This window comes from Phoxinus phoxinus (assembly GCF_949152265.1).
Source record: "Phoxinus phoxinus genome assembly, chromosome: 1".
Lineage (NCBI taxonomy): Eukaryota > Metazoa > Chordata > Actinopteri > Cypriniformes > Leuciscidae > Phoxinus > Phoxinus phoxinus.
The window spans coordinates 20,478,598-20,506,119 of NC_136876.1; the positions used below are offsets into that span (position 1 = coordinate 20,478,598).

General features: G+C 36.8%; 3 protein-coding genes across 3 annotated transcripts in view; 2 read left to right on the forward strand and 1 right to left on the reverse strand.

The window, feature by feature from the left end:
• hoxb13a (homeobox B13a) overlaps positions 1-11,733 on the reverse strand; it is a gene marked incomplete at its 5' end in the record, with an annotated part of 44,243 nt that extends 32,510 nt beyond the window's left edge. Inside the window, 2 exons of the mRNA XM_079628787.1 lie at positions 9,102-9,158; positions 11,502-11,733. The remainder of the gene's footprint in view (positions 1-9,101; positions 9,159-11,501) is intronic.
• A 531-nt stretch (positions 11,734-12,264) lies between these two features.
• Positions 12,265-15,021, forward strand: atp5mc1 (ATP synthase membrane subunit c locus 1). Its single transcript, XM_079636350.1, has 5 exons — positions 12,265-12,469; positions 13,768-13,815; positions 14,265-14,339; positions 14,430-14,614; positions 14,698-15,021. Exons 1-5 carry the CDS (start codon positions 12,296-12,298, stop codon positions 14,810-14,812), a joined length of 597 nt encoding a protein of 198 aa, XP_079492476.1. The 5' UTR covers positions 12,265-12,295; the 3' UTR covers positions 14,813-15,021.
• A 1,037-nt stretch (positions 15,022-16,058) lies between these two features.
• Positions 16,059-23,060, forward strand: ube2z (ubiquitin-conjugating enzyme E2Z). Its single transcript, XM_079636315.1, has 7 exons — positions 16,059-16,831; positions 17,777-17,849; positions 18,753-18,940; positions 19,793-19,904; positions 20,000-20,112; positions 20,412-20,502; positions 21,592-23,060. The coding sequence occupies exons 1-7, from the start codon at positions 16,446-16,448 to the stop codon at positions 21,766-21,768; spliced, it is 1,140 nt and encodes a 379-aa protein (XP_079492441.1). The 5' UTR covers positions 16,059-16,445; the 3' UTR covers positions 21,769-23,060.
• The last annotated feature ends 4,462 nt before the right edge of the window (positions 23,061-27,522 follow it).

Consider the following 27,522-nt stretch of genomic DNA (forward strand, 5'->3'; position numbering starts at 1 on the left):
AACTAATCTCACGTTTATATTAATTTCTGCTTAAATAGGCTACTGAGTGCATGGAGGAATAGCCTATTCCGCGCTCAAGCAGGCTAATGATAATATGTCTGAAAAAATAACGAGGCATTTTTATTGTTTATTAATAAAAAATATATATATTTAAATCAGTGTCGGCTGCAAACATATCTATATACATCTCCGCTGTAAAGTGGATATGCCTTTAGAGAGAAATGCACCTTATGGATTAGCCTAATCAGCCGGTATTTGCTTTAGATTCGAATTTTTTCGTTTAAAAGCGGACATTTCAAGCTTTATATAGAAATATTCATCATGTTTTTGAGGCTATACACTGTGTTTCAGTTCATTTTTGAGACGCGCTCCAGTTTGCGCATTTTTGAGATGCGCTCGGCCCTGTTTGTTTTATTTTATTTTACAAAAGCACAACGTGTTCTTGTTGTTGAGAGTTGACACAAATAAAAGTACTTGCGACTGATGCATTAATCTTTTCTGTATGGCCAGAAAAGATTGAGTAGCCTATTTAAAGTTGTTTCCACTGTTGATAGGAAAATGAAAGTGTTCGCGCCGACGCCTGCCGCAGTGCGCGCTCCACGTCTCCGCACAATCGCTTGGATATGCACCTATACTAGCGAACATTAAGGCCTATCTAGGTTAAAGTTAGAGCGAGCTGCCATGCCAGACGGATAATTCCTTTTCATGTTTAACAAATAAAATCATGCATTTTCTACCTACAGCGAGTAAGCGCTGCACCAGTTTGAAAAAGGTAAAAGCATAACGAGCGTAGCGAGAGAGGGGCCCAACTGAGGGGGATGCAGAGATGTTGCTGCGTTTTTATATTAACATTTCTGATTGTTTAAATTATCAGCCCTCGGTAGCCCCCTTAAAATGCGGGGCCCCAGGCAATAGTCCGTCTTGCCTGCCCTATTGCGGCGCCTCAGACTATGTTCATGATTATGTTGTATTATTCTACTTGATAAAAAAGTATTGCAGCGAGTCGAGCGAGATTATGCGTGCAATAGAACTAGAACAGTTATGCGTGACTGTTCCACATCAAAGAGCAGGGCCTCGAATTTCAAGTTCGCACAGGGCCTCGCACCCCACCTGCGACGGCACTGCCTGCAGATCAAAACCTTTATCGGTCAACAAGAGTTTTTTTTTCCCCCAGTTATGTTTTCCATTATGAACAACAACAAAACAATCTGTTTTTGTATATATTGTCGTTCAGCTGAAACTATTAGGTTGGGTAAATTAATTACATAATTTAAATTAAGAAAACAAAACCCACTTTGATGGATTAATCTTGTACAAATCATGAAGTTAATTAACTCTAAAAGTTCATTAATTCTATCATATATTCTTGATTCCTTAGAAAAAATTGATTTCATAAATATAAATATATTTATTTCTTTACTTATTTGCTTATCTATTATAAATTGGTGGTGGTTGAGGAGATTCCCCCTTCTACGTAAAGAGTGCAGAGAAAAACGCTACATTAATGTAAATAATAATTATTATTATTCAATATTTTGTATAATATACATTTTTAATATATTTGTATTTATTTATCTATATTATAAATTGTAAAGGTAATGCAATTAAGGCATTAAATGAATGAGATATAAAAGTGATAACAGTGGCCAACATATGAGACTCTTAGTAACACCACAGGGGGCAGTATAGAGTAACTAACAAAAAACATTCAAAACAGCTCTTGTGTTTTTTTCAGATTCAACATCTGGTCAGCATTGGCCTCAGTGTGCAAATTTGACTGCAAATGATAGGAACAGTAAAGGGAGGATGATAATAAGAATAAAGCAAATTATGTTTTATGAGCAGTATTTGAGTGGACCATCCCTATAGTGATTTTTTCCTAGCAGTATTTTTTTATTTTATTATTATTGCCTTAGAATCTACATCCTGTGGCGTTGGATGAGATTACTAACATACTAGACCAAAGATTGTTAAAGTGTCAGCCAACCTGAAACCACCTCATCGTGTCTCCAGGAGCAAGGTGGCCATTTTCTCTCCCTCTTCTTCTTCTGAGTGAGACCTATAAATCAATACACACCCTGCAACTTCCCTCCTCCCTCCCAGTGCTTTCAATTAATCCAAATGATTTCTACAGGAAATCCGAAGGGCCAATCAATTCACCTGCACATTTCAATACTCTGCCCAATCCGTCCGTGGCTCGCGCACGCCTCCATTGCTCTTGTAAAAACATTATTAATTGCTGCTCCAGCGAGCCATCCATCTTCCACGACCTCAGCAAGGGGGCCAAGCAGGCAGTGCGCAGCCCAGGAGTGTAATAATACTTTGAATGACTGCTCAGGCTCTTCACATCCCTCTCAGCCCATTAAAAAAACAGCAGCAGCTCCTCGGGAAAGCACTTGCTCACGGCGCTGACAGGGATGAAGCTGATGTCTGTGAGAAAAGCTTTGTGGGGGATGGTTGTGAAAAGAATCGGAGGCATTAGTTCTATTGATTATGTGGCTTTTCTGTATTATTTTTGTGCTATTATGGAGTGGCTGAATACTTCCTGAGCAGCGGTTTGGAGGTTTTAAGCTGTTTGATCCCCAACAAACCCGTCACTTGAGTCCGACATTCGATATTCGTTCATGTAAGTAAGTGTATCTAATGTTCAGATGTCTGTGTGCGCACGTGTGTGTGTGTGTGTGTGTGTAACATCAAAAGGACGGGATGAGCCTTATTTACAAGAAGCTGTAACCAAGTGTTTCCCTCCCCCATCTGTCTCTCTTTCTCTCGCCCTCTCGAGCCAAAAACGAGCAGCTGGTCTGTGGACTCAAAAGGTTTTCTTTTTCTAAAGCCCCAAAAAAAAAAAAAAACACATAGACTCACACACACACACACACACGTCGTCTGCACTGTTATCCATAAGAATACAACTACAGAACAATCATAAATATTATCTATCAAATTAAACCTGTGTACATATCCCACATCTGTGTGGAAATACAACACTTTCATTGTTCTTTCAAGGAAATAAGGGACGGACGGACATATTTCATGCATACACACACACACACAGACAGACAGACAGACAGACAGACAGACAGACAGACAGACAGACAGACAGACAGACAGACATACATACATACATACATAGCCCATCCACTCAGTCACAACTCCTTTGTCATGCAACATGTTCGTGTTACAGTGAAAGATTCACGTGACTAGCTGAGACTTGTACTAAAATTAGCCTGTGCTTCACTCCGTCACCAACTACTCAGTCATAATGATCTGCCTCCCATATACTATCTTCAGTATCGACAGTTTGTCCCATGAAGATGATTCATGGACATGATTTGATGTGCTAAGAGCTGGCTCAGTGCAGCAGATGCAGTGATCAACTCTACATACTCACAGGCCGTGTTAAAAGATGGTTTGCACAGTATCACGCAGAGAACATTGTGAAGGCTGTGCCAATCAATTAGCACACTGCCTCGTTTGTCAAGGTTCAGGCCGGGAAATAAGCCTAGCTGGCCTGTTAAGAGCCTATTGATTTTATGCTGCCTATACATTCAGAGGATACTGGGAATAGTGCAAGAGCAGATGTAAGAGCAGAACGTACAGTGTTGAATGAAGTAGCATTTGCAGCAGATTTGTGACCAGTTTTGTGATTTATGTGACAAACAATTGAGTGTAAAAGTACTAAGTAGTGCTGGTCATAGATTAGCACAAAATTAATGGGCGTGAAATTGCATAGATAAGCCACGCCCATTTTACTCTTACTAACAGCCACTCAGCCGTGCCAACAACTTCATCTTTCTATGGCCACCACAATACATCTGTGCCTTCAAAAAAACTGCTCTTTGACCTTGCGGTGCAAACTTCTCACTACCGAAATGTTTAACTGTAACTAATGATACTTCCTCATGTAATTATTTTTACTCTGTTTCTTATTTGAGATATGCAATATACAAACTCACATAGACACAGCTAGGCCTACTCTGTGCCTATGTATTTATCCCAACACTACATATACATATATGACTTTAGTATTTTATTTTAGTAAATTTATTCTTGTTTTCCAGTTTGCAAAAGACATTGAAGTAAGATAAATGTACTTGAGGGGCATCACAGCATAAATAACACGACTTGTTTTGATACTTTACATCTTAACCGTAAGTGTAAAATCTGTCCTGGAATTGTTTTTCCACTTGCCTCCATGTATTTTAAAAAGTGATACATTTGCCTATAGGCAGTAAAACAAAACAATTGTATTAAAGTATCATTTTAACAATAATTAATATGCCATTTCACTTCTCAGGTAATTATTGACATTGTGAAAGTTTCTTAATAAAACTATAAAGAAGTCATTTTTGTAGTGAAACAGGCTACTTTAAAAAAAGAAAATATTCAAGTCTATACAAATATATTTAAATGTACAAACAATATTGATAATTTATATGAAAAACAAAAACATTCATTAGTCATTCTGCATTTGTGTGGTTTGTTTTGCTCATTTTTTAATACCGGTAAGTCACAAATGGGTGATTCAGTCTTCATCATGTTTAAGATGGTGCATGAGAAGTATTATAATTATGTGACAGAGTTAAGTATTTAATAAAAATAAGAATATAATTTGTATGGTATGCATTTGATGCATGCATGCAGCTCCAGTTGCTCTCAACTCTGCAGTTCCGAATTGCTGTCAGGCAGGGTGGCCTGAAGGGAACCTAACACCCGTTGAGCAAACTGACACACCTTTTGGTTCACTATATGTCCTGTTTGTGTCAGCTGTCAGTCATTCATAAACAGATCCACAAGTATGAAGTCAGACTCATTAGCATGCAAACAGGGATTGAGTATACCTTCCTCAAGGACAAAATTTTGATATGATCTTAGTGAGATAAATTCTGCAATGTTTGTGTTCAGCACCTCTTCAAAATCACATTGTCCTAGAAATCTACATGTGTGGAAAACAGTATATGAAATACCACCTTAAAATGTTTAGGCCTCCAAGATGCTGCCCTTGTTTTTTTTGTTTTTTTACACACACACGCTAGGACACATTTCTCAATACTTGACACACAGCAGTTAATTTCACATTCAAAACGCACTAAAACTTATAATTCACTACGGTATATGTTACATGGTCAATGTTTGCATTACAGTACAAAACTATTCTTAATTGTTCCTCTTTTGAATGCATAAACTGAAAGACACAGCCTAACACTTGTGTTGGTCAGTTACATCTAATTGCTTTGATAGTGTTTGATTTTTTAGATTCAGAATATATTTCAATATGGTATTATTACTGTAGAATGTAGCCTATGGTGTTTGTGTCTATGATAAAAGAATTCAAATTGAAAGATGTTGTCTCTGAATAGAATGGAATAGATTTTGTGCCAAACCAATGATAAATGATCCACAGTTTATCCCTAGACTGCTGTTGTGATCACTGTGTGAAGAGTTCTGAAAAAGTGATCTATTGAGAGATGTGTCCTAGCGATTGTAAAAAAAAAAAAAAAAAAACTGTAAATGTTATTTGAGCCTATAGCAAAGTGCATCACTCAACAATCATATGGTATTGCAGAGGCGCCCCTTACTGGCAGAAGTAGGGAACTGATGCAGATCAAGGACTCTACTAGTGTGTGTGTGTGTGTGTGTGTGTGTGTGTGTGTGTGTGTGTGTGTGTGTGTGTGTGTGTGTGTGTGTGTGTGTGTGTGTGTGTGTGTGTGTGAGAGAGAGAGAGAGAGAGAGAGAGAGAGAGAGAGAGAGAGAGAGAGTGTGTGTGAGTGAGTGAGTGAGTGAGTGAGAGAGAGAGAGAGAGAGAGAGGGAGAGAGAGAGAGAGAGGGAGAGAGAGAGAGAGGCTCGTCATCCATAACTCCATCAAGATCAGCCAGGAACCTTGGAGTTGTAATTGATGACCAATTGAATTTCACAGACCACATCGCTAGCACTGCCCGGTCATGCAGATTTGCCTTGTACAACATCCGAAGGATCAGGCCCTTCCTATCAGAGCATGCTACACAACTCCTTGTTCAGGCGCTTGTTCTTTCCAGATTGGACTATTGTAATGCTCTCCTGGCTGGTCTCCCAGCTTGCACTGTCAAACCTCTGCAACTGATCCAGAATGCTGCAGCTAGAGTGGTCTTCAACGAGCCGAAGAGAGCACACGTCACTCCTCTCCTCACGAAATTGCACTGGTTGCCGGTTGCCGCTCGCATCAAATTCAAGTCACTGACGTTTGCCTACAGAACAACCACTGGCACTGCTCCCCTGTACCTGAACTCATTAATTCAGACTTATGTGCCGTCCAGAAACTTACGCTCTGCAAGTGAGCGGCGTCTGGTGGTGCCATCTCAAAGAGGCACGAAATCTCTCTCTCGGACCTTCACCATGACTGTTCCCTGCTGGTGGAATGATCTGCCTAACTCAGCCAGAGCTGCTGAGTCTGTAGCCATCTTTAAGAAACTGCTGAAGACGTATCTTTTTCGGCAGCACTTGAGCACTTGATCCAGTACTACTAACACTAACACTTTCTTTTCTATTCAAAAAAAAAAAAAAAAAAAAAAAAATTTGTACTGTGAAGGGTTATAGCACTTACATACTGTTGTCCTACTGCTAGTTTAATTGCTTCTATTGTTTCTCATTTGTAAGTCGCTTTGGATAAAAGCGTCTGCTAAATGAATAAATGTAAATGTAATGTAAATGAGAGAGAGAGAGAGAGGGAGAGAGAGAGAGAGGAGAGAGAGAGAGAGAGAGAGAGAGAGAGAGAGAGAGAGAGAGAGAGAGAGAGAGAGAGAGAGAGAGAGAGAGAGAGACTTTTCCAATAATAAAACAAAACATGGGAATGGTTTGTTATATATAAATAAATATATTTATAAATTGTGAATGTCTTTTTTGTTTTGCTTCTTTTGCCTTTAAGGACATTTGACATACATTTGAGGCATTTGAAAATACTTTAGCTGTGCGTTTCCTGAAAAATAATAATAATAATAATAATAATAATTTGCACACCTTATTTTAGTCAACCAATCAGAATCAAGTATGTAACAGCCCGTATAAATGAGCAATATCACACAGAAGTGCCAGGAGGCTTTATCAGCAAGACTCCGAACAAGTCTTAACAAATTTTCAAATGCTCTATGTTTATAAGAGAAATGCTGTGAGAAATGCCAGTAGGCTAGAGCCGGCAAAAACAAGTGAAATGGTACAATTTGTGAAACGGTTTCCGTGTGATAGGCCTATTAGTAATATCGCATGGCTAGAAAAAGCTTTCAGCCAATCAGATTTGAGAACCAGAATTAACTGTTGTATAAATATTTTTAGTATTTTATTCTGCTCTCTAAAAACCATTAAAAAATCATGAGATGAATCACGAGAGCCATAGTATTCACCAGTACAAAATAAGTGGTAAATAACTTTTTTTTTTTTTTGGGGGGGGGGGGGGGGGGGGGGGGGGGGGGGGGTTGTTGAGTTATTTTGTTTGTTTGTCAATATAACATAATCAGTTAATCAGTTACAATCTTTTGTTGATTTAGCAAGTGTATTAACCTATAGGCAAAGTATACAGCAAGGTCCTGTTTCTATTCACACAGTGAAACTTTTTTCATTTTTAAAATGTGTATATGTATTGATATGTTTGTTGATAAAGCACTTGACACATGTGAAGTGTGTAATTACAATCACTATGGATATCATTCTGAATGTGCCCATATAAGTCTATGCCTGTGCTTCATGCAGTTGTGGCTCTTTGTGGAAAACCTCGCCAGCTTTAGCTTGTAAAGTTCTGTAATTTATTCCCCCTGTCATCTGTAAAACTTATCAAATCTACCTCCTGCTGAGAGAGCGGCTAAACTCTTAGAAAGGGTCTGTTTCTGGAAATGTATAAATATATATTATATATATATTCAAATTCCAAAAGGATGCAACATTAAAGGAGTATCAGTTAAAGTTCACATACAAATGAAGGCTTTTATGAAATAATGCTTTCTGTTTAAATCCTCAGAGGAAATCTTTTTAGAATCCTTTGTTTTATCTCACACTGAAATCCTTTGATGAATTGCAAACTGTATCTAATGTCTTCAAAGCATGCTAAAAATCTGTGGAAGCTTTGGATGAATTATTGTGCAGTGAAACACATACTTGAGGGATGTGCATGTTCTGCTTCATTTTCTGTTTAATCAATGACACAAGGGCTACATTGTGTGAGTGTAATCTAAGGCTATTTCGGTTATTAACATTCGCACAACACATGCACATAATGGAAATCAGAGACATTTGATATAACTTGTCAGCTATAACTAAACCTGAAATGAATGACAGCAGTAAAGTACAAATTACATTTTTATATGCATGAATATCTATGCATTAAAAATTTAGATCAAATAGACTAATAAACCATTTCAAATTCATTTTCATCTGTCATTCATTCAACATCATAAATCAGTTCTAAATTATGTGATTGTGTAGCACAAACATGTTTCTGAAGGCAGGTTTCCAAGAATTCACAATTCAGCCTTTAGAGTTTCATACATGGACATGGAGACCAGATGAAAAATGTTAGAGAATATTTTTTGTTTTCTTTTCCAAAAGATGAAGGAAAGATTTCGATTTGATTTATCATGCCCATAATCCATAAAAGGTCTTGTTCAGACAGGCAGTTAAAATGATATAGACGCACAGGTAGAGTATAAAGGAAAGTTATATAGAGAAAGGTGAAGTTCACACCAGACAAAGGTATGCAAGTCTCAACCACTAAAAGAAGCTGTCAGATATAATACTGCACATCGCATGAATGGAGAAAGACTCAAACGTATGGGGCATGGCCAGGTTATATCCTGAATCTTTCTCTAGTGAATTGTAATAGAGTACATCCTTGTAACGGGCGTGAATTTGCCAATATAAATTTTAATGTAATTTTTTTTATTTAATTTATAATTTGAGCCTTAGTAGATCTTGACTGTATATTGCTAAATGCAAATATTTGTAAATGTTTTACAATCGTCACAGGATTAAAATACATAATTTTAAGCAGTTATCTCTTTCAAGACTTGAATTTTTGGGGAGGGGTTTTGGGGCCCAATTTAGTACCAATATTGCAACAAATCTGCATTGTTCCTACCTGAACAAATGTAACAGCCTCCTTTAGGCCAGTGGCAATGTGGGTCCTGTGCAGAAACTGATACATAAACAAAACACAGACCATAGATTAGCCAGCAATAATTCAAATTGACCTTGACTGACAAATTTACACATTTGTGAATACTAAATTTAGCTACATAAGCAGCAGATTAATTAGATAAAATGTACTTATTATAAGGCATGTCGTAAGAGACATAACCAAATAAAGGTATTCAAAACACACTTAAAAAGCTGGGCCAAAAAAAAAGAAAAAAAGAATGAGGACAAAAACAAGCTGAATGAGGACAACTACAAAATAAGCATGTTTGCATGCACTGTAAAAACATTTTTTACCTCTCCAAGTCAAAATATTCTGGTCACATCTAAATTTTTAAATTGGCCCAAGTGAAATTCTGTAAAATAAATTTAATTAATTGTTGCAATAGTCTGTTAACATTGGCTCAATGAGAAATAATATGTCAGACTAAGTGAAAAATTTAGATGTTATCAGTCACTAGAACATTTTGACTTGGGGATGTAATTTTTTTTTACAGTGAAACCACAAAATGTACAAAATATGTATGTGATATCAATATCACTATTAAATCTGTTTAGAAAATAGTAATTGCAAGGGTAATATTTATAAATTAGTTTTTAATAAATTTCTTTGATTTTATTTGTGATTAAATATTTGAGGACATTTCCAAATTGTACTCCACAACATACCATCAACAGAGCCATTCCAAAATTATACTGACAATATTTCTTTGTACAAATAAATAATATTATATTTAAATCGGATCTAATGAAAGTTACTTGTGGTGTTCCACAAGGTTCGGTGTTAGGCCCCTAGTTGTTTGTATTGGATATAGCCTAGATGATATTTGTAAAATGTCTAAAATATAAAAAATGGTATTGTTTGCTGATGACAAAATTTGGAACAGCTTCTGAATACAGTGGAAACTGAATTGATGTTCTTAAAAAGATGGTTTAATGATAATCGACTATTAGGCCTACATATCTAAAAAAAACAAAGTTCAGAATATTTAGCAATCGGCAAAGTAATAACAAAGCTATTAGGATTAATAATGAGGAAATAGAAAGAGTATACATTTTTGGGTGTTATAATAGATCATTAATTATGCTGGAAACCATAAACAAAAATGTCTAAATACATTGCAATATTAAATAGAATAAAACTATTTTAGAAACTAATAAAAATATTTTTAATGAAAAATCATTATATTGTATTGTTCGATCATAGTTCCATACACTATTACATAGTGTGGAGGTCTGGGGTCATATAAAACTAATATAAATTCAATATATAGCCTATCCTATATTACAAAAGAGAGCAATAAGGATTGTAAAACGGGCTGACTATTGTGAACCATCAAATATGTCATTTATTAATTTACAAGCTTTATTTGTTGATTTAATTGAGTTTTACACTGCACAGATAATGTATAAAGTAGCCTATATAACAATAAGAGAAAGTCAGTACTAAGAGGAATGTGTTAAAAAATAAGGGCAATAACAAAAATAGATGTATATCTGATAGATATCTGTCAAAGGGGTAAACCTATGGAATAATTGTGATAAGGAATTAAAATAGTGTATTTCACTCTATAAATTCAAGACAATGTTTAAAAACAAGGTGATACACAAATTATTCGTACTGTACATTTTGGAAATTGTCTTGTAACTGTTTGTTTATTTTGTATCAAATCCTAGAGAGAAAAATGATGCTCAAAAGATAAATATGTATAAAGGGTTGGCATAATAAGCAAATGCTTTAGCCTACACCTTATTCGGTTATTATGAAGCCTATATTTTTTGTTATGTGTGAGGACAGAAATACATTTTTGTTTAATTGAAATAGAAAAATACAATAGCTGGACAGCCTGAACAAAACGATCATTATTCCTAATGGGGGAAAGAAAGAAAAACAGATTCAGTATCAGCAGGATCCAGTATCAGCAGGATCCAGTGTGAATGTAGAGAGAGCTGAGGACAAGCATTTTTACACCAGAGGGGGCAGCATTCAACTATACAGCATAATAGACTGTAAAAAAAAAAAAAATAGGAGTTTAGGAGTCCCACTGACTCCCACACTTTAGGAGTGACTGGAATATTACATTTTGAGATAAATTAAGAACAGGTCAACATAAGACCTTCATGGTTATAGGTGGCTTACCAAAACTAAATCAAAACAAAACCATTTCTCAAGAAATAAAACCGTAGAGTTATACAAAACATGCTTATTATTCCAGATAAAACACTTGTTTGGTGAGTAACGTTAGCTAATTGTGTTCCAAGAAAGAAGAATCTGTTTATGAAAATTAGATCGTTTAAAAAGGAAATTTGGTAATGAGAGCAAAAGGAACTGAAGACCACCAACCTGTGAAAAGATAAGTGAGGTAACGTTAATGTTCCAGATAGATGTTGTTTTTAAGAAATTGCTTAACTTAATCCAGATAACTTTGAAGGCGTGATTAAGGGTTCAAAGTTCATTCCTCCATTTTCAGTTGAGTTCATAACCACATATTTCTTAATGTAATGGGCAAAGTTATCCTTGCTCTACCCTGTACTTAATCACAGTTCACGCAGAAAAGAAAAGTACAGGTCGCCCTCTAGAGATATTCAACGGCTATTGAAATGCAATTCTTCTTCTAGGGTTTATTGGTGGTTGGGGAACAACGAACTGGTGCATCACCGCCTCCAACTGGTATGGAGTGTGAATGTCTACAATAGTAAAAAAAAACAAAAAAAAACTATATCCTCTCACTTAAATTAGTTATAAGATATTGAAACAATAAATTACAACACCTATTTTAACTCTTTTCGCAGAAGATCTATTAAATCAAAGCGTATCTCTCCTAATTTTTGGATCAAATGTCTTCTTTCTCTTTCATATTTCTGACATTATATCATGACATGTTCTACTGTGTATTCCTGCCCACATAATTCACATTTCCCCGAGTTATGTTTACATATTTAATACAGTGTTCCAGTTCACCCCGTCCTCTAAAATCTAAAAAGGCGGGATTTCCACCCAAAGCATCCAATAGAAACATGGGACACGGGATGCGATTCCTGACTTTCCCGGCGTTCTTCCTTAAATCGTTTAAACCAATCACAGAGAGGCCCGCCCTCTTGCCAACGCACATCATAGGGTATGTATTATGTATTGACATGCCTCGTAGCCAATCAGAGGAGGACATCGTGACCCTCTGCCCAATCACAAACGAGGACGTAGTTCCGAAGCTTATAAATGACAAGGTGACAGTTTTCACGGCGTACTACTCATTGCCTTTAGCTGCAAGCTTATCCCTGTTACCCCGGGCCCTTGTGTGCTGGATATTATCGGTGAGTCAGGTTATCTCTGCATTTATCTAAAGAAACAAACTGGGTAACTTCGTTTATTAAAGATAGGAAAATGTGCGGAAGTTTCTGATCCGGGTAAAATAATTGCAGCTTTCGGGTGCCGTTCAGTGAAGCGCGTTGCTAAAGCTCCGCTAGCCGCTTGTCAAAGTCATTTCAAATGAATGAATGAGTCAGTCTACGATCACGTCTCAAGAACTTAACCCAAAGAGCAACTGGTAAACAACGCTAAAGCTTCTTAGCTTCATGATTTAGTATTGCATTTTAAATGCACGGAGGTTTATTCTCATATTGTTCGTGACACTTGCAAAATGTCTGACTCGCGCTGGGCCCGTATCAGCCTGAAAGCTCGCACTGCGCCTCAGCCTTTCAAGAGCAAGCGTTTTAATACTTTAATGGCATTCAGTTGCAGTTTGTCTGCTGTCACGTTAAACGGCATTTTATTTGCGTTTGTTTCAAATAAGTAGCCTACCATTCAAAGCTATTGGTGACCTTCACTATCCAGCTCGCCCGCGGGAGCTTTCTGCGGCTTAGAACTCAAATTAACCTTAGACCCGATTATTAGTCATTTTGTACTATATTATGTATTTTTAGGCAAGTAGCATGGGCCTTGTGCTCAGGCTGTTAAAAAGGTTGTCCAAAAGGTGACCTGAATTAAGTGAAGTCAAAATAGTCAACCAAAGTAAGTTAACTATGAATATTTTTAATTGAGCTTCCACTCAGCCGACATAAAGTACAGCATTTTTTTTTGATGGACCGTTTTATCATGCTCCAATAACCTCAGATTTAATGGCTGACTTTATCCCTCAAGTCTCTGTATCTTCTTGAGTGGGTAAAAGCTTGTTGGCTGTTTTCACTACAGTAGTACAACATGACCTTTATGCTGCCATATGTTTGACCACTGACTTAAAGGGGGTGTCCTCTCGGCCTAAGGAAGTTTTGCATCCACTGTGGCTGGAGGTTTTCTTGTCAAGGCAGGTCTGGGTCCCTTATATGCAGTCAGACCATCTGTCGTTTGGGTCCTACAGAAATTATGAAACTTGTGAAAATATTTACTTTCTCTGAACTCTTTGTGGGGTGTTGGAAATGCACTGATGGCTTGGCTTAATTAAGAAAGCCCTTCAGTTGCAAGTGAGTTATAATCATATTCGATAACTCCAGTATTGATGCCACAAACTTATGCGCTCTTGGTGCATACGGTTCTTGTTGCCCACTGTGCTTTAATCTTAGAGAAGGTGATGCATGGCCTGAAATCTTATGTTGAACATCTTTCTTCTCCACAGGCTTCAAACATGTACGCGTGTGCTAAGTTTGTCACCTCACCTGCTGTGGTATGTATTCCAGCTCTAATAATGTCACAATCCATTGGCTATTTCAGAAAATTACCTTATGCCATCGTTTAATGTCTTGTGTGTTCTTACTTCAATGTAAATGATTGTCTACAATTATATTAGTTCTAACCACATTTATAATCATGCATTTAAATGCTTCAATCCAATGTTCACTTTTACCCAAAACAACAAAAGAGGACCGTAAGCAATTCCTCACACAGCAACATTCATAGTGTGTGATGCCAGGTTTATTCAAAAGCTAGAGCAGAGGAAAATTACGGATCATTTTCTTTTTTCCATTGTTTTGAGTAATTAAATTGGTCAAAATGTACACTGGATCCTTGCACTGTCAGAAAATATTTGAATTTGAAACATGGTTTGGTAATAGAAAGCATATGCATCATATAGATGTTAAATTAGTTCTGAAAGTTTGTTCTTTCTTCCTTTAGATCCGTGGAGGATCCAGGGTTTTGGCCCGGCCTGTTTCAGTCGTGTTCAACAGACCTGAAGCAAGAACCGAACAGGTAAAAAAATAAAAAATGCCTTATGTGAATGCTCTGGAGTACTTTGCCGCTTTTCTTGCACATGCTTACGTTTCTTGCCCTCCCTTTCAGGCTCTTTTGCCAGTCAGCGAAGCGACCCTTCTTAACCTAACCCGGGGTTTCCAGACCAGCGCTGTATCCAGAGATATTGACACAGCGGCCAAGTTCATTGGTGCTGGTGCTGCCACGGTGGGTGTGGCCGGATCCGGAGCTGGAATCGGGACAGTGTTCGGCAGCCTTATTATTGGCTATGCCAGGTAATCAAACTTTGAAATTAGGCTCTTACAATGGGTTTGTTATACATGTTGCTTGTGCCTAAAAGCTTTTTCTTCATTTACAGGAATCCCTCCCTGAAACAGCAGCTCTTTTCCTACGCCATTTTGGGCTTCGCTCTGTCTGAGGCCATGGGTCTGTTCTGTCTGATGGTGGCATTCCTCATCCTGTTCGCCATGTAATTTGGATGTCTTTTCTTCTGAGCAGTTCGACTCCCTTGATCTGGAGATTGGAACTGACATGCAGCTTAGGCCGTGGCACCGCCATTCCAACAAAACTACAAGAAACTCTCCCTTTTTATGTTCCCCTGTACTTTTTTTTTTTTTTTTCTGAACGTTTTATGTAAGAACTCACCTCACATAAGACCATCTGAATAAATGGTTGAAATCTGTTTGCTTGTGTTTTTTCTGCAATAAGAATGTTAAGTATGTTGAGGGAAGGTAGACTAGCCTGGTATTTTTTTGAAAATATATTGGATTTGGGTTGACTGACTTTAAAGTCACTATCTAAATCTTCTGACACCTTGTAAAGATTTGCATTGCGCTCTAACATTTATTTAAATATCTCCCATTTTAGTTTTCCAATTTAAGCACTTCATTTACTAGCTCACTATGAACCTACTGATTAAGCAATATTGAGATGCACGCAAAGCACAAATAGGCAAGTGTTTAACTGTTACTTTAAATTGGTATGCACATTCTGACTGGTTCTTAGTTTGTGGTGCACTCCTGTAAAACAAGTTAATATCAATATTTTCTCATGTATAATACAGTGGTTATCAGATTAATTAAATTGTGATACATGACTGAAACCATTGCTCAAAGAAATTCAATATTTTTGAAAGATATTACAGAAGCAAGTAGTACTAATGTTCACAGAAGGTAACTACGGTATGTATAATATAACAAAACTTAAATTGCACATCTCAGCTTCACTAACTCCGCTGGGGGAATAAACAGTTTAAAGCAGCTTTGGTTGGGTTGTTTTCAAGTTTTTTTTTTTTAGAAGCACCTATTTTCGTAGAGCTCAATGTCAATGTTAAGAGAGGTGGTGTTGGATTTTATTTGGCTCTCTGCGGTGAGCACAACTTGGAGAAGTCTGACCGAATATTGACTCGGTTCTGAGCCGGTTCTTTTTTTAGTGAATCAAAAACATGCAGCGTGACCAATGTAGTCCAATTCCATTACGAATGAGTCTTATGTAATGATTCATTTTAGCAAATCAGTGCGACCAAATGTCCGATTCCCAGTTCTACTACTCGCTTACTGAACTTTTAAAACATTTTGAGTTTTCTTGTAACCAGATATAATTAAATATGAATTCATTTCTATTATCAAGATATTTATTCAATAAATGCACAAAAAGAGTCTGAGTGTCGCGATTTTGGAACCTGAATCGTTTAAATCCCTCACAACTCCCATCCGGCTCGAATCTCCTTCAGGAGTGCACCGCTAGATGGCGCTGCGTCCTTCTTGAACGAGGAGGAAGTGAAGAGAAATGAAACAACATAAACAGGCCAGGCCGAGCGAGGGGAAACTACGTTTACGTGCGTTTAAACCTTAAACTCAGTTATCATTAATGTGAATGTTAAATGCTCAGCTAATTCGACTGATACATTCAAATTAGCGCTGCTTTCGACACAGGGTGTTATAGTTGAGATCGGTTGAGGGAAACGGGAGAATATGTAGGAGTCATTTCTCTCTTCCTGCCCTCCTCTCCACTTGCCTCCGAGCGAGGAGAAACAGAAACTGCAGAAGAAACTGACTGATCTGACAGCTTGTCAAACAGTTCGCGGCTGCTTCGCTCTCATCGACGATGGCGGATAGCGTTGGGGAGGAGAAGGCCAACGGGACGGTGCAGGGCCACGGAGCGCAGTTCTCCGCGAGTTTGGGTAATTCTGTACCGGGGCATTCATCAGCGTCCCCCCCGGCTCTGGCAGAGACCGGCCTGTCCGTGGTCGCTCCCGGGATCCCGCATACCATCATTCCGTCCGTGGAGAGCGGACTCGGTCTGCTGACCCATGCGCTCGACTCCACGGTCCCCGGGGCCCTTCCTCCATCCCTGCCGCCCGGTATCGGATCAGGAGTCCCGGCCGGAGCGGGCCTCCTGTCCCAAATTCACGCCACCTCCTGGGATCCCACGTTAAGCACCGACTGGGACAACGAGAAGGCGTCTCAGCAGTGTATTCTTCGGATAAAAAGGTAATTTTTCACTATCCTATAGGATCTGTATTTGTTTTGGGAAGTGTAAGACAGCTTTTTAAAGTTAGCCTGCATGCAAACAGTTTAATAAACTTACTTTCTAATCCAAACATATGGTGAAAGGAAGCATGTCAGAATGCTGAATGCACTGAATTAGCCGATTTATTTTTAACTGGTAACGGTTAATTGTTGTTTTTGGTTCAATATTGAATTATAATTGGACTACAAAAATATAATGTTCATTACATTAATGCAATTTTTTAATTGCAACATTAATTTAAATTTGTTTTCATCTTAAATTTGTATGCAATTCTTGCTTGAGAATTAAGCATACAAAGTTGAGTAATTTATGTTAACAATATGCACTTACTTTACTCACCTCAGTGCTGTAATTGTGTAGTTGGGTATCAGACATCCACCAAATTATGTTTCCTATCAGTAGAACCTTTTTTTAGTTATTGATTATTGGTAAAATGATATATGTGTACATTTTATATTTTATGTGTGTATATATATGTGTGTGTATATATTATAGCCTATTATGTTCCTTAAACCAATGACCAGTCAATCTCTACTAGCCTGGCATTCTCAAACCTTTTCCAAATGTTACAATTGTATCTGCAGATTAATAGGTGACTATCTTTTATAAGGCACAACAATGTTGCCACTCTCGGGAATTGCAGTGACTTTCTCCTTGATCAGACGTCCCCAGCGGACTAATATTGGAAACACTCAGTTACAATGAGTCAGTTGTGTTTGTGTAGTTTGGCTCTTGTATTACAGGCATTCGGTGATTGATGATTTTCTTGGCAGGGTGTGTACTGTGTGTGGCTTCTGGTTCCTCCTTGAGCTTTGACAAAAATGGCACTGCCACTGATAATTTCTTCATGTGAGTTATGCCACTGTTTTTAACGATTCTAAACGCATTTTTTTTTTTTCATTTAGAGACATTATGTCCATCTATAAAGAACCTCCTCCAGGTATGTTTGTGGTTCCTGATCCTCACGACATGACCAAGGTAAGCATCAGCAACAGATGTAGCTGAAATATCACCATAATTGTGAGGGACTTTTCCCTCCCGTTCCCTCCCTCTATCCTTCCTTCTATTGTTATATTCTTACTAAACAAAGAAGGCTTTGATTGCACGTGCACAGTTACTGCATTAGGTTGCATGAAATAACAATGAACAATACTTTTACAGCATTTATTATTCTAGGTTAATGTTCATTTCTACATGCACTAGTGCTCAAAGTTTTTTTATGTACTTTTATTCGGCAAAGATGCATTAAAGTAAATAATTTTACATTGTTACAAAATTAATGTATTCCAAGTAAATGCTGTTCTTTTGAACTTTATATTCATCAAAGAATCTTAAAGAAAAAAATGCATTACCGTTTCCACAAAAAATATGAATCAGCACTACTGTATTTAGCATTGATAATAATATAAATAAACATGAACCGATATGTTTCTTGAGGATGCAGCAAATCATCATATTAGAATGAGAGTATGCGAGTAATGATGCTAAAAATTCAGCTTTGACCTCACAGGAATAAATTAGTTTAAATGATATTCAAATTAAAAAAAAGTTTAAATTGTAATCACATTTATAAATATTATTGTATTTTGATCACATAAATTAAGCTTTTATGAGCATAACAGAGACTTATTTTAAAAACATTTATAACTTTACAGAGCCCAAACCTTTAAACTGTAGTGTTCTAAATAATATATATGTGTATATTTGTTAAAGTTTTATGTACAAGCCGGAATTAACAATGAACAATAGTATATTTAGAAATTATCCTAAATTAATTAACGCTGTAAAAAATATTGTACAAAAAAAAATCATGGAAATTGCTGTAGTTGAATGTATGTCTGTGGTTGTTCTCCCAATTAAAGCCTCCTCCTGTCTCCACAGATCCACGCCCTCATCACCGGCCCCTTCGACACACCATATGAGGGTGGCTTCTTCCTCTTCCTGTTCCGCTGTCCCCCGGACTATCCCATCCACCCTCCACGCGTCAAACTAATCACTACAGGGCACAACACCGTTCGTTTCAACCCCAACTTCTACCGCAACGGCAAAGTTTGCCTGAGCATCCTCGGGTAAGAGACATTCCATGTTTAGGCTTTGATTGATTCTCACAGATATTTTACTCAACTCTGAAACTAAAAGTGGCCAAGGCCGCTTATAAAGTAACTATAAAGTTTTGATAATCATTCTAATTCTTTGAGAAAGAGAAAGTCTACACCATAACTATAACAATAATGACACAGAGGATCGATATCATTGGAATATCATTATTTTTTTCCAGCTGATAAACGATAAAAACATTAACAGCCAATCAAAAATCCACCCGACTGACAGAGCTGAAGCATTTAAAGTGGTAGACCGCAGGGTGGTGTGGACGCTAATATAGTTATCGTTGGAATCAATTTCAGAGGATTATCTTTTTAGATGATAAAAACAATGTATAGTTTAAATCGTTTTGTCTCGATACGATCTGATATTAATTCTCTTAACCAGTGATGCATATTTGCAGATACACCAAAACAAATCTGCAATAGATTACACCACAACAAAAATACACTGTAGTTTTTTGAAATGGCTGTATAATGTCACACATGAGCTCAATAATCTGATAACAGTTTATAACATGACAACAATCAAGAAAGTATTTCAGGCTTCTGTGATACAATGTGCGATGTCTAAACTCTAGTGAAAATCCTTATTAGGGCGTCATAACCCCCCCCTCTTACAGATATATCGGTATTGGTTATTTTACACACACACACACACACACACACACACACACGTATATACATACACACATACTGTTAGTCATTTATTTAATATTGACTTATTACCCTTAGTAGACGCTAATATAGTTAGCTTTATAGTTCTCGTTCTTGGTATGAATGGGCTTTTACTCAGATCCTAGCTGTTTCTTTCTACAGCACTTGGACTGGTCCAGCGTGGAGTCCCGCCCAGAGCATCTCCTCTGTTCTCATATCCATACAGTCCCTAATGACAGAGAACCCTTACCACAATGAGCCAGGCTTTGAGCAGGTACGACTGCTCCCACGTTCTTGCTGTAGAAGGTCCCTGTGCTGTGTTTTATTTGGTTCACAGTGAATGCTATAGTTTATTCGTCTGTTTGCTAGGAAAGGCACCCAGGTGACAGCAAAAACTACAACGAGTGTATCCGTCACGAGACCATGCGAGTTGCTGTGTGCGATATGCTAGAGGGTAAAGTGCCGTGTCCCGAGGCCTTGTGGTGAGTGATGATCCCTCAGCCACTTCACGTAATCATGGTCCTTTTTAAAAGGCTTGTAGGCCATACTGTACTTTTTATTAGTATTGCCATTTATTAAATGGTTTGTTTTCTTATGTTATATAACTTAGTTATATAACTCATCAAAAAAACAAAGTCTTTTTTTAATAGTCAGTCCTGAATCCATTTTAGAGATTTTATCTATAAGCGCTTTTTTTTTACTTGTATTGTTTTTTTTTGTATTGCTTTTTTATAACTTTATAAACAACTATTTATTAAACGCGTTGTTTTTCTGCTCCTAGGAGCGTGATGGAGAAGTCCTTCCTGGAGTACTATGATTTCTACGAGGGGGTCTGCAAAGAACGCCTGCATCTCCAAGGGCAGAACATGCAGGTGATGTCTGTTTGCAAATGTGCTTTGCTACATTTTCACGTTGTGCCTTGGGATTTGTCATTTCGGTTGTTTTTCTAATGTTATGATGACAAGCTTATGCAAATGTTTAGGTGATACCTTATGCACGTGTTGTGATATTACACATGTTCCTATTAGCTGTGGTGAGTCATTCATGTCAGCATTTACAGAAGACCAACAAGAACAAAGAATCTGACGTACTGCCTCAACTCCTAGTTAAGAGTACTTGAGTTAAGCTGAATCACTGAGTGCAGCTTTCATTCGCCTGCAGCCATTTCTGTGGGATTCCCAGAGTTGTTATTGTCCTCAAGTGAATTGTCCTGCTATGAATCAGTATTCAGGCATTTTGTAGTCGTGTCACACATGACTGCTGTGGAACTGTTATACAGACCGTGGTTAAATTGTATTGTCTTTTGTTTGATTTGTGCTTACTTTCTCTATAGTGTTATGGTTTTGTGGTGTTATATATATATATATTTATATAAACAGTAATCGTTTTCACTAATATCCTAAATGTTGTTCAAAAGTTTTGGATCGGTAAGAAAAGGGTGTATATATGTATGCTGATAAATAAATAAATAAATATATATATTAATATAATTTATTATTTTATATATATATATATATATATATATATGTATGTATATACTGAATAATTCCTCCAGTCTTCAGTGTCACATGATCCTTCAGAAATCATTCTAATTATGATAAAAAAAAACTGTATTTATTTGAACTAGAATGTATTTGTAAAATTATAAATGCCTTTACTGTCACTTTTGATCACTTTAATGCATCCTTGATGAATAAAAGTATGAATTTCTTTCCCAAAAATAAGAGTATTGTCCCCAAACTTTTAAATGATCGTGTGTATATATATATATATATATATATATATATATATATATATATATATATATATATATATATATAATATATATATATATATATACACACACACACACCTTGTTTGCTGTTTTACAATTTTATAGTTGGTACCTGAGTGTAGTTTAATATCCTAAACGTTTTGTTCCTTCCCTTTTGTTCCCCGTCAAATGTATGTATTTCTTGCAGGATCCTTTTGGGGAGAAGAGAGGTCGTTTTGACTACCAGGGTCTGTTGACCCGTCTCAGAGCCATCCAGAGGCGATTGCGGGAAAAGTGCCCGCCAGAGGTCAACGACGCCGACTCTGACTCGGACACCAGCTCTTCCGGCACCGACCCGGACAGTCAGGGCAGCTCACAGCCTTAGAGTGCCCTCTAGGGGTGCGAAGCGAGCAAAGGTTAGATCGTTTCCCTTTACCTGCAGCTCCGGACTCCTCAAGCGAGCACAGATGCAAGAAGAGCCGGAAAAAAACCTGGAGAATCTGCTCACGGAGAGCAGAGATTCTGTTTCTTCTGATTGGTTAATATGTTTTGCTCTTGCTCCTTGTGTGCTGGCCAATGACTGCCTTTTGTTTAGCTGTTTATTTTTTTCCCCTGATGGAGAAGAGGTTCAGGCAGGGCAGGAGGGGGAATGAGGGCCTTGCATATAGATGTATGTGTGCGTGTGTACATTTGTAAGTGACAGAGATGTATACGCCGGCTCCTCAGCAGGTCAACACAGCCTCTACCTTTCGAGTCCATGTTTCTCTGTCTCTTGCTGCATCCATTGTAAGCTAAAAAGAAGTCGTATGAAGTCAAATAATTCATTATAATAATAAAATTACTCTTAAAACAAACCAGTTTACTTGCAAATGCACACCTTTATTTTTTGTTACACTGTTTTCCTTAGTCTAATCATTAAATCGTTAAAAAAATAATAGTATGGTCATAAATTGAGACATGAATTGAACACTTTAAGAGCAAGAAAAACGGATGCAACTTTAAAGAAATGTACATATGATTATATAGAGAACTTTTATTTTAATGTTCAATGTTCTTAAAATGCTATTGAACTGGTTAAAGTAACAGCAGCCTGCCAAGCACTCGTGGGAAAGGTTGCCTTTTGAGTGTCGGTTTCGTTTGGTGAACTTTCGTCTGTCTCTTATTGTGAAGCTGTTGAGTGTCAAAAGAGACATCTGTTCTGTAATTGTTCTGGGAATAATCCTGAATTTTTAACAAGACCGAAACATACCTTTACATGCTTTTTGTTGTAATTTCACAGCAGTTCCACACCAGCGTCTGCTCAAAGTGTCCCTCGATACTGCTACAAATGTCCTTCTCTTTACCGGGGATACTGTGGTCACTTGTGTCATCATATGCAACGGGATGAAGCTGCCTAGTACAGATTTGGAGAAGAGGAATGGGATCATATTCAACCATTTCTTGACACCGTGGTTCTATCTATGCTCCGATTAGTTTTCATGAGAGTGCACCGATTCCATCTATTGAAATCCATCCCTTTAAATAGCAGGCATAGTTTCCCACAGCATGCTAAACACAACCAAAATGGCAGCCTTTACTTTTCTGTATACATGTACATTTATAACGCGTTCTATCCATGGAAAAGCAGATTACATTTAAGACCTATACTGAGTGATTACACACACACACACACACACACACACACACACAAAACAAAATCCTTTAGCAAAGTTTTACTTTTTCAGTTGGGCCAAGTACAGTTCTGAGGTTTTTGCATGTGCTATCATTTGGTTTCTCTTGAGTGAGAGAGAATATATTCTGGTCTAGGACATCATATGTTGATAAAACAGCACTGTTAGGTTGCTTGACTCTTAAGTCTATGTGTCTCTTCTAGAACGCCCTGCAACAGGAAACAGTTCCTTAACTGTGAGTTTGACTTTGTGATGTACTAATGCTTTCCCCTTGTTAGCGAAATGAGAATGAATTATGTAAATAATTAATGTATCAATCAATTGCAACTATAAGGAAAAATATATATAAAATTGATTCTGATTACGTGCTTCTCTTTGATTGCTTTTGTTTGTTTGACTTTAATCATTCGAAAGGACAGAGGGAGTGCATATTATATTTCACACAAAATATTTCACTCATGGTTCTACTAATTTTCTGAGGTTTTTTTCCTTTAATTATAAAAGTAATAAAATAAATGCATTCTATGTTCAAACTGATTCATTTGACTATGTGGGATTTTCATAGTAATTGAAAAAATTTTTTTAAAAAAAGACCACTCTAATTACAGTACATTTAAACTTTTATGAATTTAAAAGTTTGGGGTCACACAAAAAATGTATCACGGTGTCCACAAAAATATTAAGCAGCACAACTGTTTTCAACACCGATAATAATCAGAAATATTTCCTGAGCAGCAAATCATTTTAAATCATTATGTGACACTGAAGATGGGTTATGATGCTAAAAATTCAGCTTTGCCATTACAGGAATAAATTATATTTTACAATATATTAAAACAGTTAATTGTAATATTTTTTTATATATTATTGTTTTACTGTATTTCTGGTTAAATAAATACAGCCTTGGTGAGCATAAGAGGCTTTTTTTTTAAATCTTACTGACCCCAAATTTTTAAAGGTAGTGTATAAAGCTATGGTTAATATAAAATGCTGTGAGTTTAATAATGTAATGTTTCAATCAGGTTTTGGTGTTTTTAGGTCACAAATATGACACGTTGAAATATCCCTTGCTATTAACTTTCAATCAGCTTTATGCAAAGTTTTGGGGGGGAAACTCACGTATTCATATAGTTCTAAAACATTTTTGGACTGTGACTGATTTGTACAATTAGGATTTTAATTTAAATTTCTTGAGTTTATCTGTTTAGTGCACATTAGATCAACATTAGATCAACACAAAAAAAATACTTTTTAGTTTCAGGGCAATAATATAATGTTATTTTAAAATGTCAGCAATCTTACGATATAAAAAAAGAATGTATCCCATAAATGAGCACTTTTAATGCAAGTACGATCGCCCTTTTCTTAGGTCCACTGCAACAGTATTGTTGAGCGGTCATTAGGGGGCAGTAGTGCGTAGTTTTTGTCACCACAGCAGAGCACAATCCAACTGGCTCGTATTGAAAAACCTGTTGATCATCATGTGAAAGATTGGGATTACTGCCAAAGTTCTGAATTCTTGATGATGTTTGGTAAATTGTTAGATGTGCTTTTATAGAGGCAACTTTATATGAATCCTGAAGTTATATCAAAAAGTTATATCTCTGTTTGTAAACCTAATAGGCTATGTGAATATATGTGCAATGTAATGCATTAAAACATTGACTGCCTGTTGTGGTTTGAAATGTTAGCATGCTGTTTTTATATCCTCTTTCCATTATACATCAGAAGACATTAAACTTTTGACTATAAGAGCAGCCTCAGATTTGACAAGCTGTTTGACTAAGATTAAAATTGTCTTGGTCAAAAAATATTGTTGGTTTACCTTAAAAGTTAAGTTGCCTGGTTGCTTACAATTTTAAGTTCATTGAAATAAATAAAAAATAGTTAATAAAATGAAGAAGATTTGTTTAATCAACAGAAACTCAATATTTGAACCACATTAATTATCTAAGTTGATTTGACAAAATAATTGTTTTGACAAATCATACAAAATATTTTTTTACAGCGCGGAAATGTTCAGCTCTTACATATCTTCACCATATCCAGCAGTCCTCCTCATGAAGTCGTGAGTAGCCTAATCACTTGAAAACTAATTTTCAAGTGAACTAATTTTCCTTTAATAATTTGCTGTGCCCTGCTTGGTAAAAATCTCTTCTAGTGAACTGTGAAAGTGAAGCAGTTGTTCTCAAGCATGAATAGGCTACTGTAAGTTAGATGCACATAACTGAACACAGGAACACTTTTTGTGTAATTGTGATTACTCAGGTAGCCTATCTCTTGCAAGTGAGCTTCTTAGTTCTCAAAAGATCTTTGGTAAACCGAAACACATTGCGTTTACAAGATTCGGTTGTCAGACAACGTGGACCTTCAGCCCTTAATCGAGTTCCATCGGTTTTAAATTCGTTTCTCTTCAAAAGGAGAGCCACATATGCTTTCGTAATGACGTCACTCATATTAACTCTATGCAATATGAAATACTATTTCACCTATATATCGCAAGTGTAATGTATTGTAGGTGTCTTTGGTTTTGCCACATTACTGCCTCATGAATTGCCATTGCCCCCCACCCGACAACATCAAAACATGACAACATTGGAACTCCATGGGATGGGAGGGGCAATAAAAGTTAACGTTTCATTACGTCACTATCTGCTTAGTTTTAAGCAATCAGAAATTCTAAGCAAACTAACCAATAGGCTACAACAACACACGCATGCAATGCACCAATACGAAAGTTAAACATGACGACAAAAGTCCCCGCGATGGGCGGAAAACCACGATTATAACTAACAAACAGCAGTTCCGTTATAAAGGAAGTTCTCAGAGGAAGTCGTGAGGTTAGATATTGGGAGTGTCTTTATGGTTTATATGCTTCGTAAATGTAAAGAATTATGGCAATTAATTGTTTGTGCTATAACAAGGCGTTATCTGAACCACATTTGTATTGCTCTGAAAACACCCTGCATGTGAACAGTTTGAGTTTTACACTTAATTCGTTCATTTATGAAAAAGCTTTATTTTCTAAGATAAATTATTCACTTTAGAAAACTTATTTGACTGCATCAAATTCTATTTGACTAGTCTTTCGTTATAGCAAACTGTTTATTGAATTCATACAATTATTATAAAGAGGTAAACTGTAAACTGGTGTAACTGATTGAGTTAGTTTGCACCACCAACACATTTGATTAGCTCTTTAAATTCGCAGAACACAAATAAACAATTTGATTGGTCTTGTTTACGGTCTGGTTTAAGATAATCCAACGTAACATTTATTGAACTCACAATGTAGCATATAGCCTATTATTAGCTAAATATGCCATTCTCATACTTTTTTAGTATTTGTTGTTGTCTTTAGGCCTATGTGTTTCGAGCAGCCCAAATAACAAACTTGGCAATGATGAAAAGATTCCGAATATAATGTGTAGCTATGCTAGAAAATTATAAGAATTAAGCACACAACAATAACACAATATTTCGTTTTACTTCGTTTGTTCAGTTGTTTTTCTATTCTCTAGCGTTAAAAATCGCTATGTAGAATTTCTTTAAATCGCTATGTCTTTGTCAGTTATCATTTGTACACATGACCATATAAATAAATTCAATACAGCCTACACGAACTTTGAGCATCAGTTATGTGTAACTCTTGTGCAACACAACTGTCGTATCCATGTGACATATTATGAATGAAATGTCCGGTAAACAACACCATTTTAACATCGCAAGTGACACCAGTCTTGCAAAAATTTAAAGTTAACGAAATTCACAATGATTCGTACCCGAAGACGTATAAAGTATTTATCAGTCATTTGGGATTTGCTCCCATAATATTGCTAAAGAACATGTCACTGTTGTTCGCAGGAAATCTGAATTGTCTCATCATAAATTAATGCTGTTAATGGAGCTTCATGTGGTCATGTAAATAACTGCAAGAAATAAATTATAATGTGCAGTATAAATGAACACTTATAACACCTAGAGTGTTCAATTCTCTGAGAGTCTCAGTTCTCTGGAATTGCATTATCTCAAAATGCCCACTTGGTGGAAGCAGCCACGTGCAAGTCATTGCCCCAGTGGGCATAACATATAGCCTATTCAAACACCAACATCATACCTATAGCTATCGGTCTATTTACGGTTTTGAGCGTTAAACATAGCCTACTTTGTTTGTTTTGTTTTGACAAATTTATACGGAGAGCTGTCGATACAACAGTTGATATATTAAATATATGAAATGAGAGCTAACCAACGCTGAAAGCTTTTTTTCCCCAACGCTCGCGCTCTCGCTACATGTAAACCTGTCTCATTTTACATTTATTAAAGGGGCAAAAATGCTTATTGTGTTCATATGCTCAGTAGGCTACTGTATAATTTCTTCAGATTTGTTGACACAAACAAACATTGATAAACGTGAACAGAATGATAGGCTAAGTTATACGGACTAGGGGAATACAACAACTGGTGTT

Bases quoted from the DNA above. Each gene is read 5' to 3' on its own strand.
- atp5mc1 (XM_079636350.1), top strand. From the start codon at position 12,296: ATGCCTCGTAGCCAATCAGAGGAGGACATCGTGACCCTCTGCCCAATC. The intron at 12,470-13,767 runs GTGAGTCAGGTT...TCTTCTCCACAG, and splicing joins TTGTGTGCTGGATATTATCG to GCTTCAAACATGTACGCGTG. The intron at 14,340-14,429 runs GTAAAAAAATAA...CCTCCCTTTCAG, and splicing joins CTGAAGCAAGAACCGAACAG to GCTCTTTTGCCAGTCAGCGA.
- ube2z (XM_079636315.1), top strand. From the start codon at position 16,446: ATGGCGGATAGCGTTGGGGAGGAGAAGGCCAACGGGACGGTGCAGGGC. The intron at 17,850-18,752 runs GTAAGCATCAGC...CTGTCTCCACAG, and splicing joins ATCCTCACGACATGACCAAG to ATCCACGCCCTCATCACCGG. The intron at 19,905-19,999 runs GTACGACTGCTC...TCTGTTTGCTAG, and splicing joins ATGAGCCAGGCTTTGAGCAG to GAAAGGCACCCAGGTGACAG.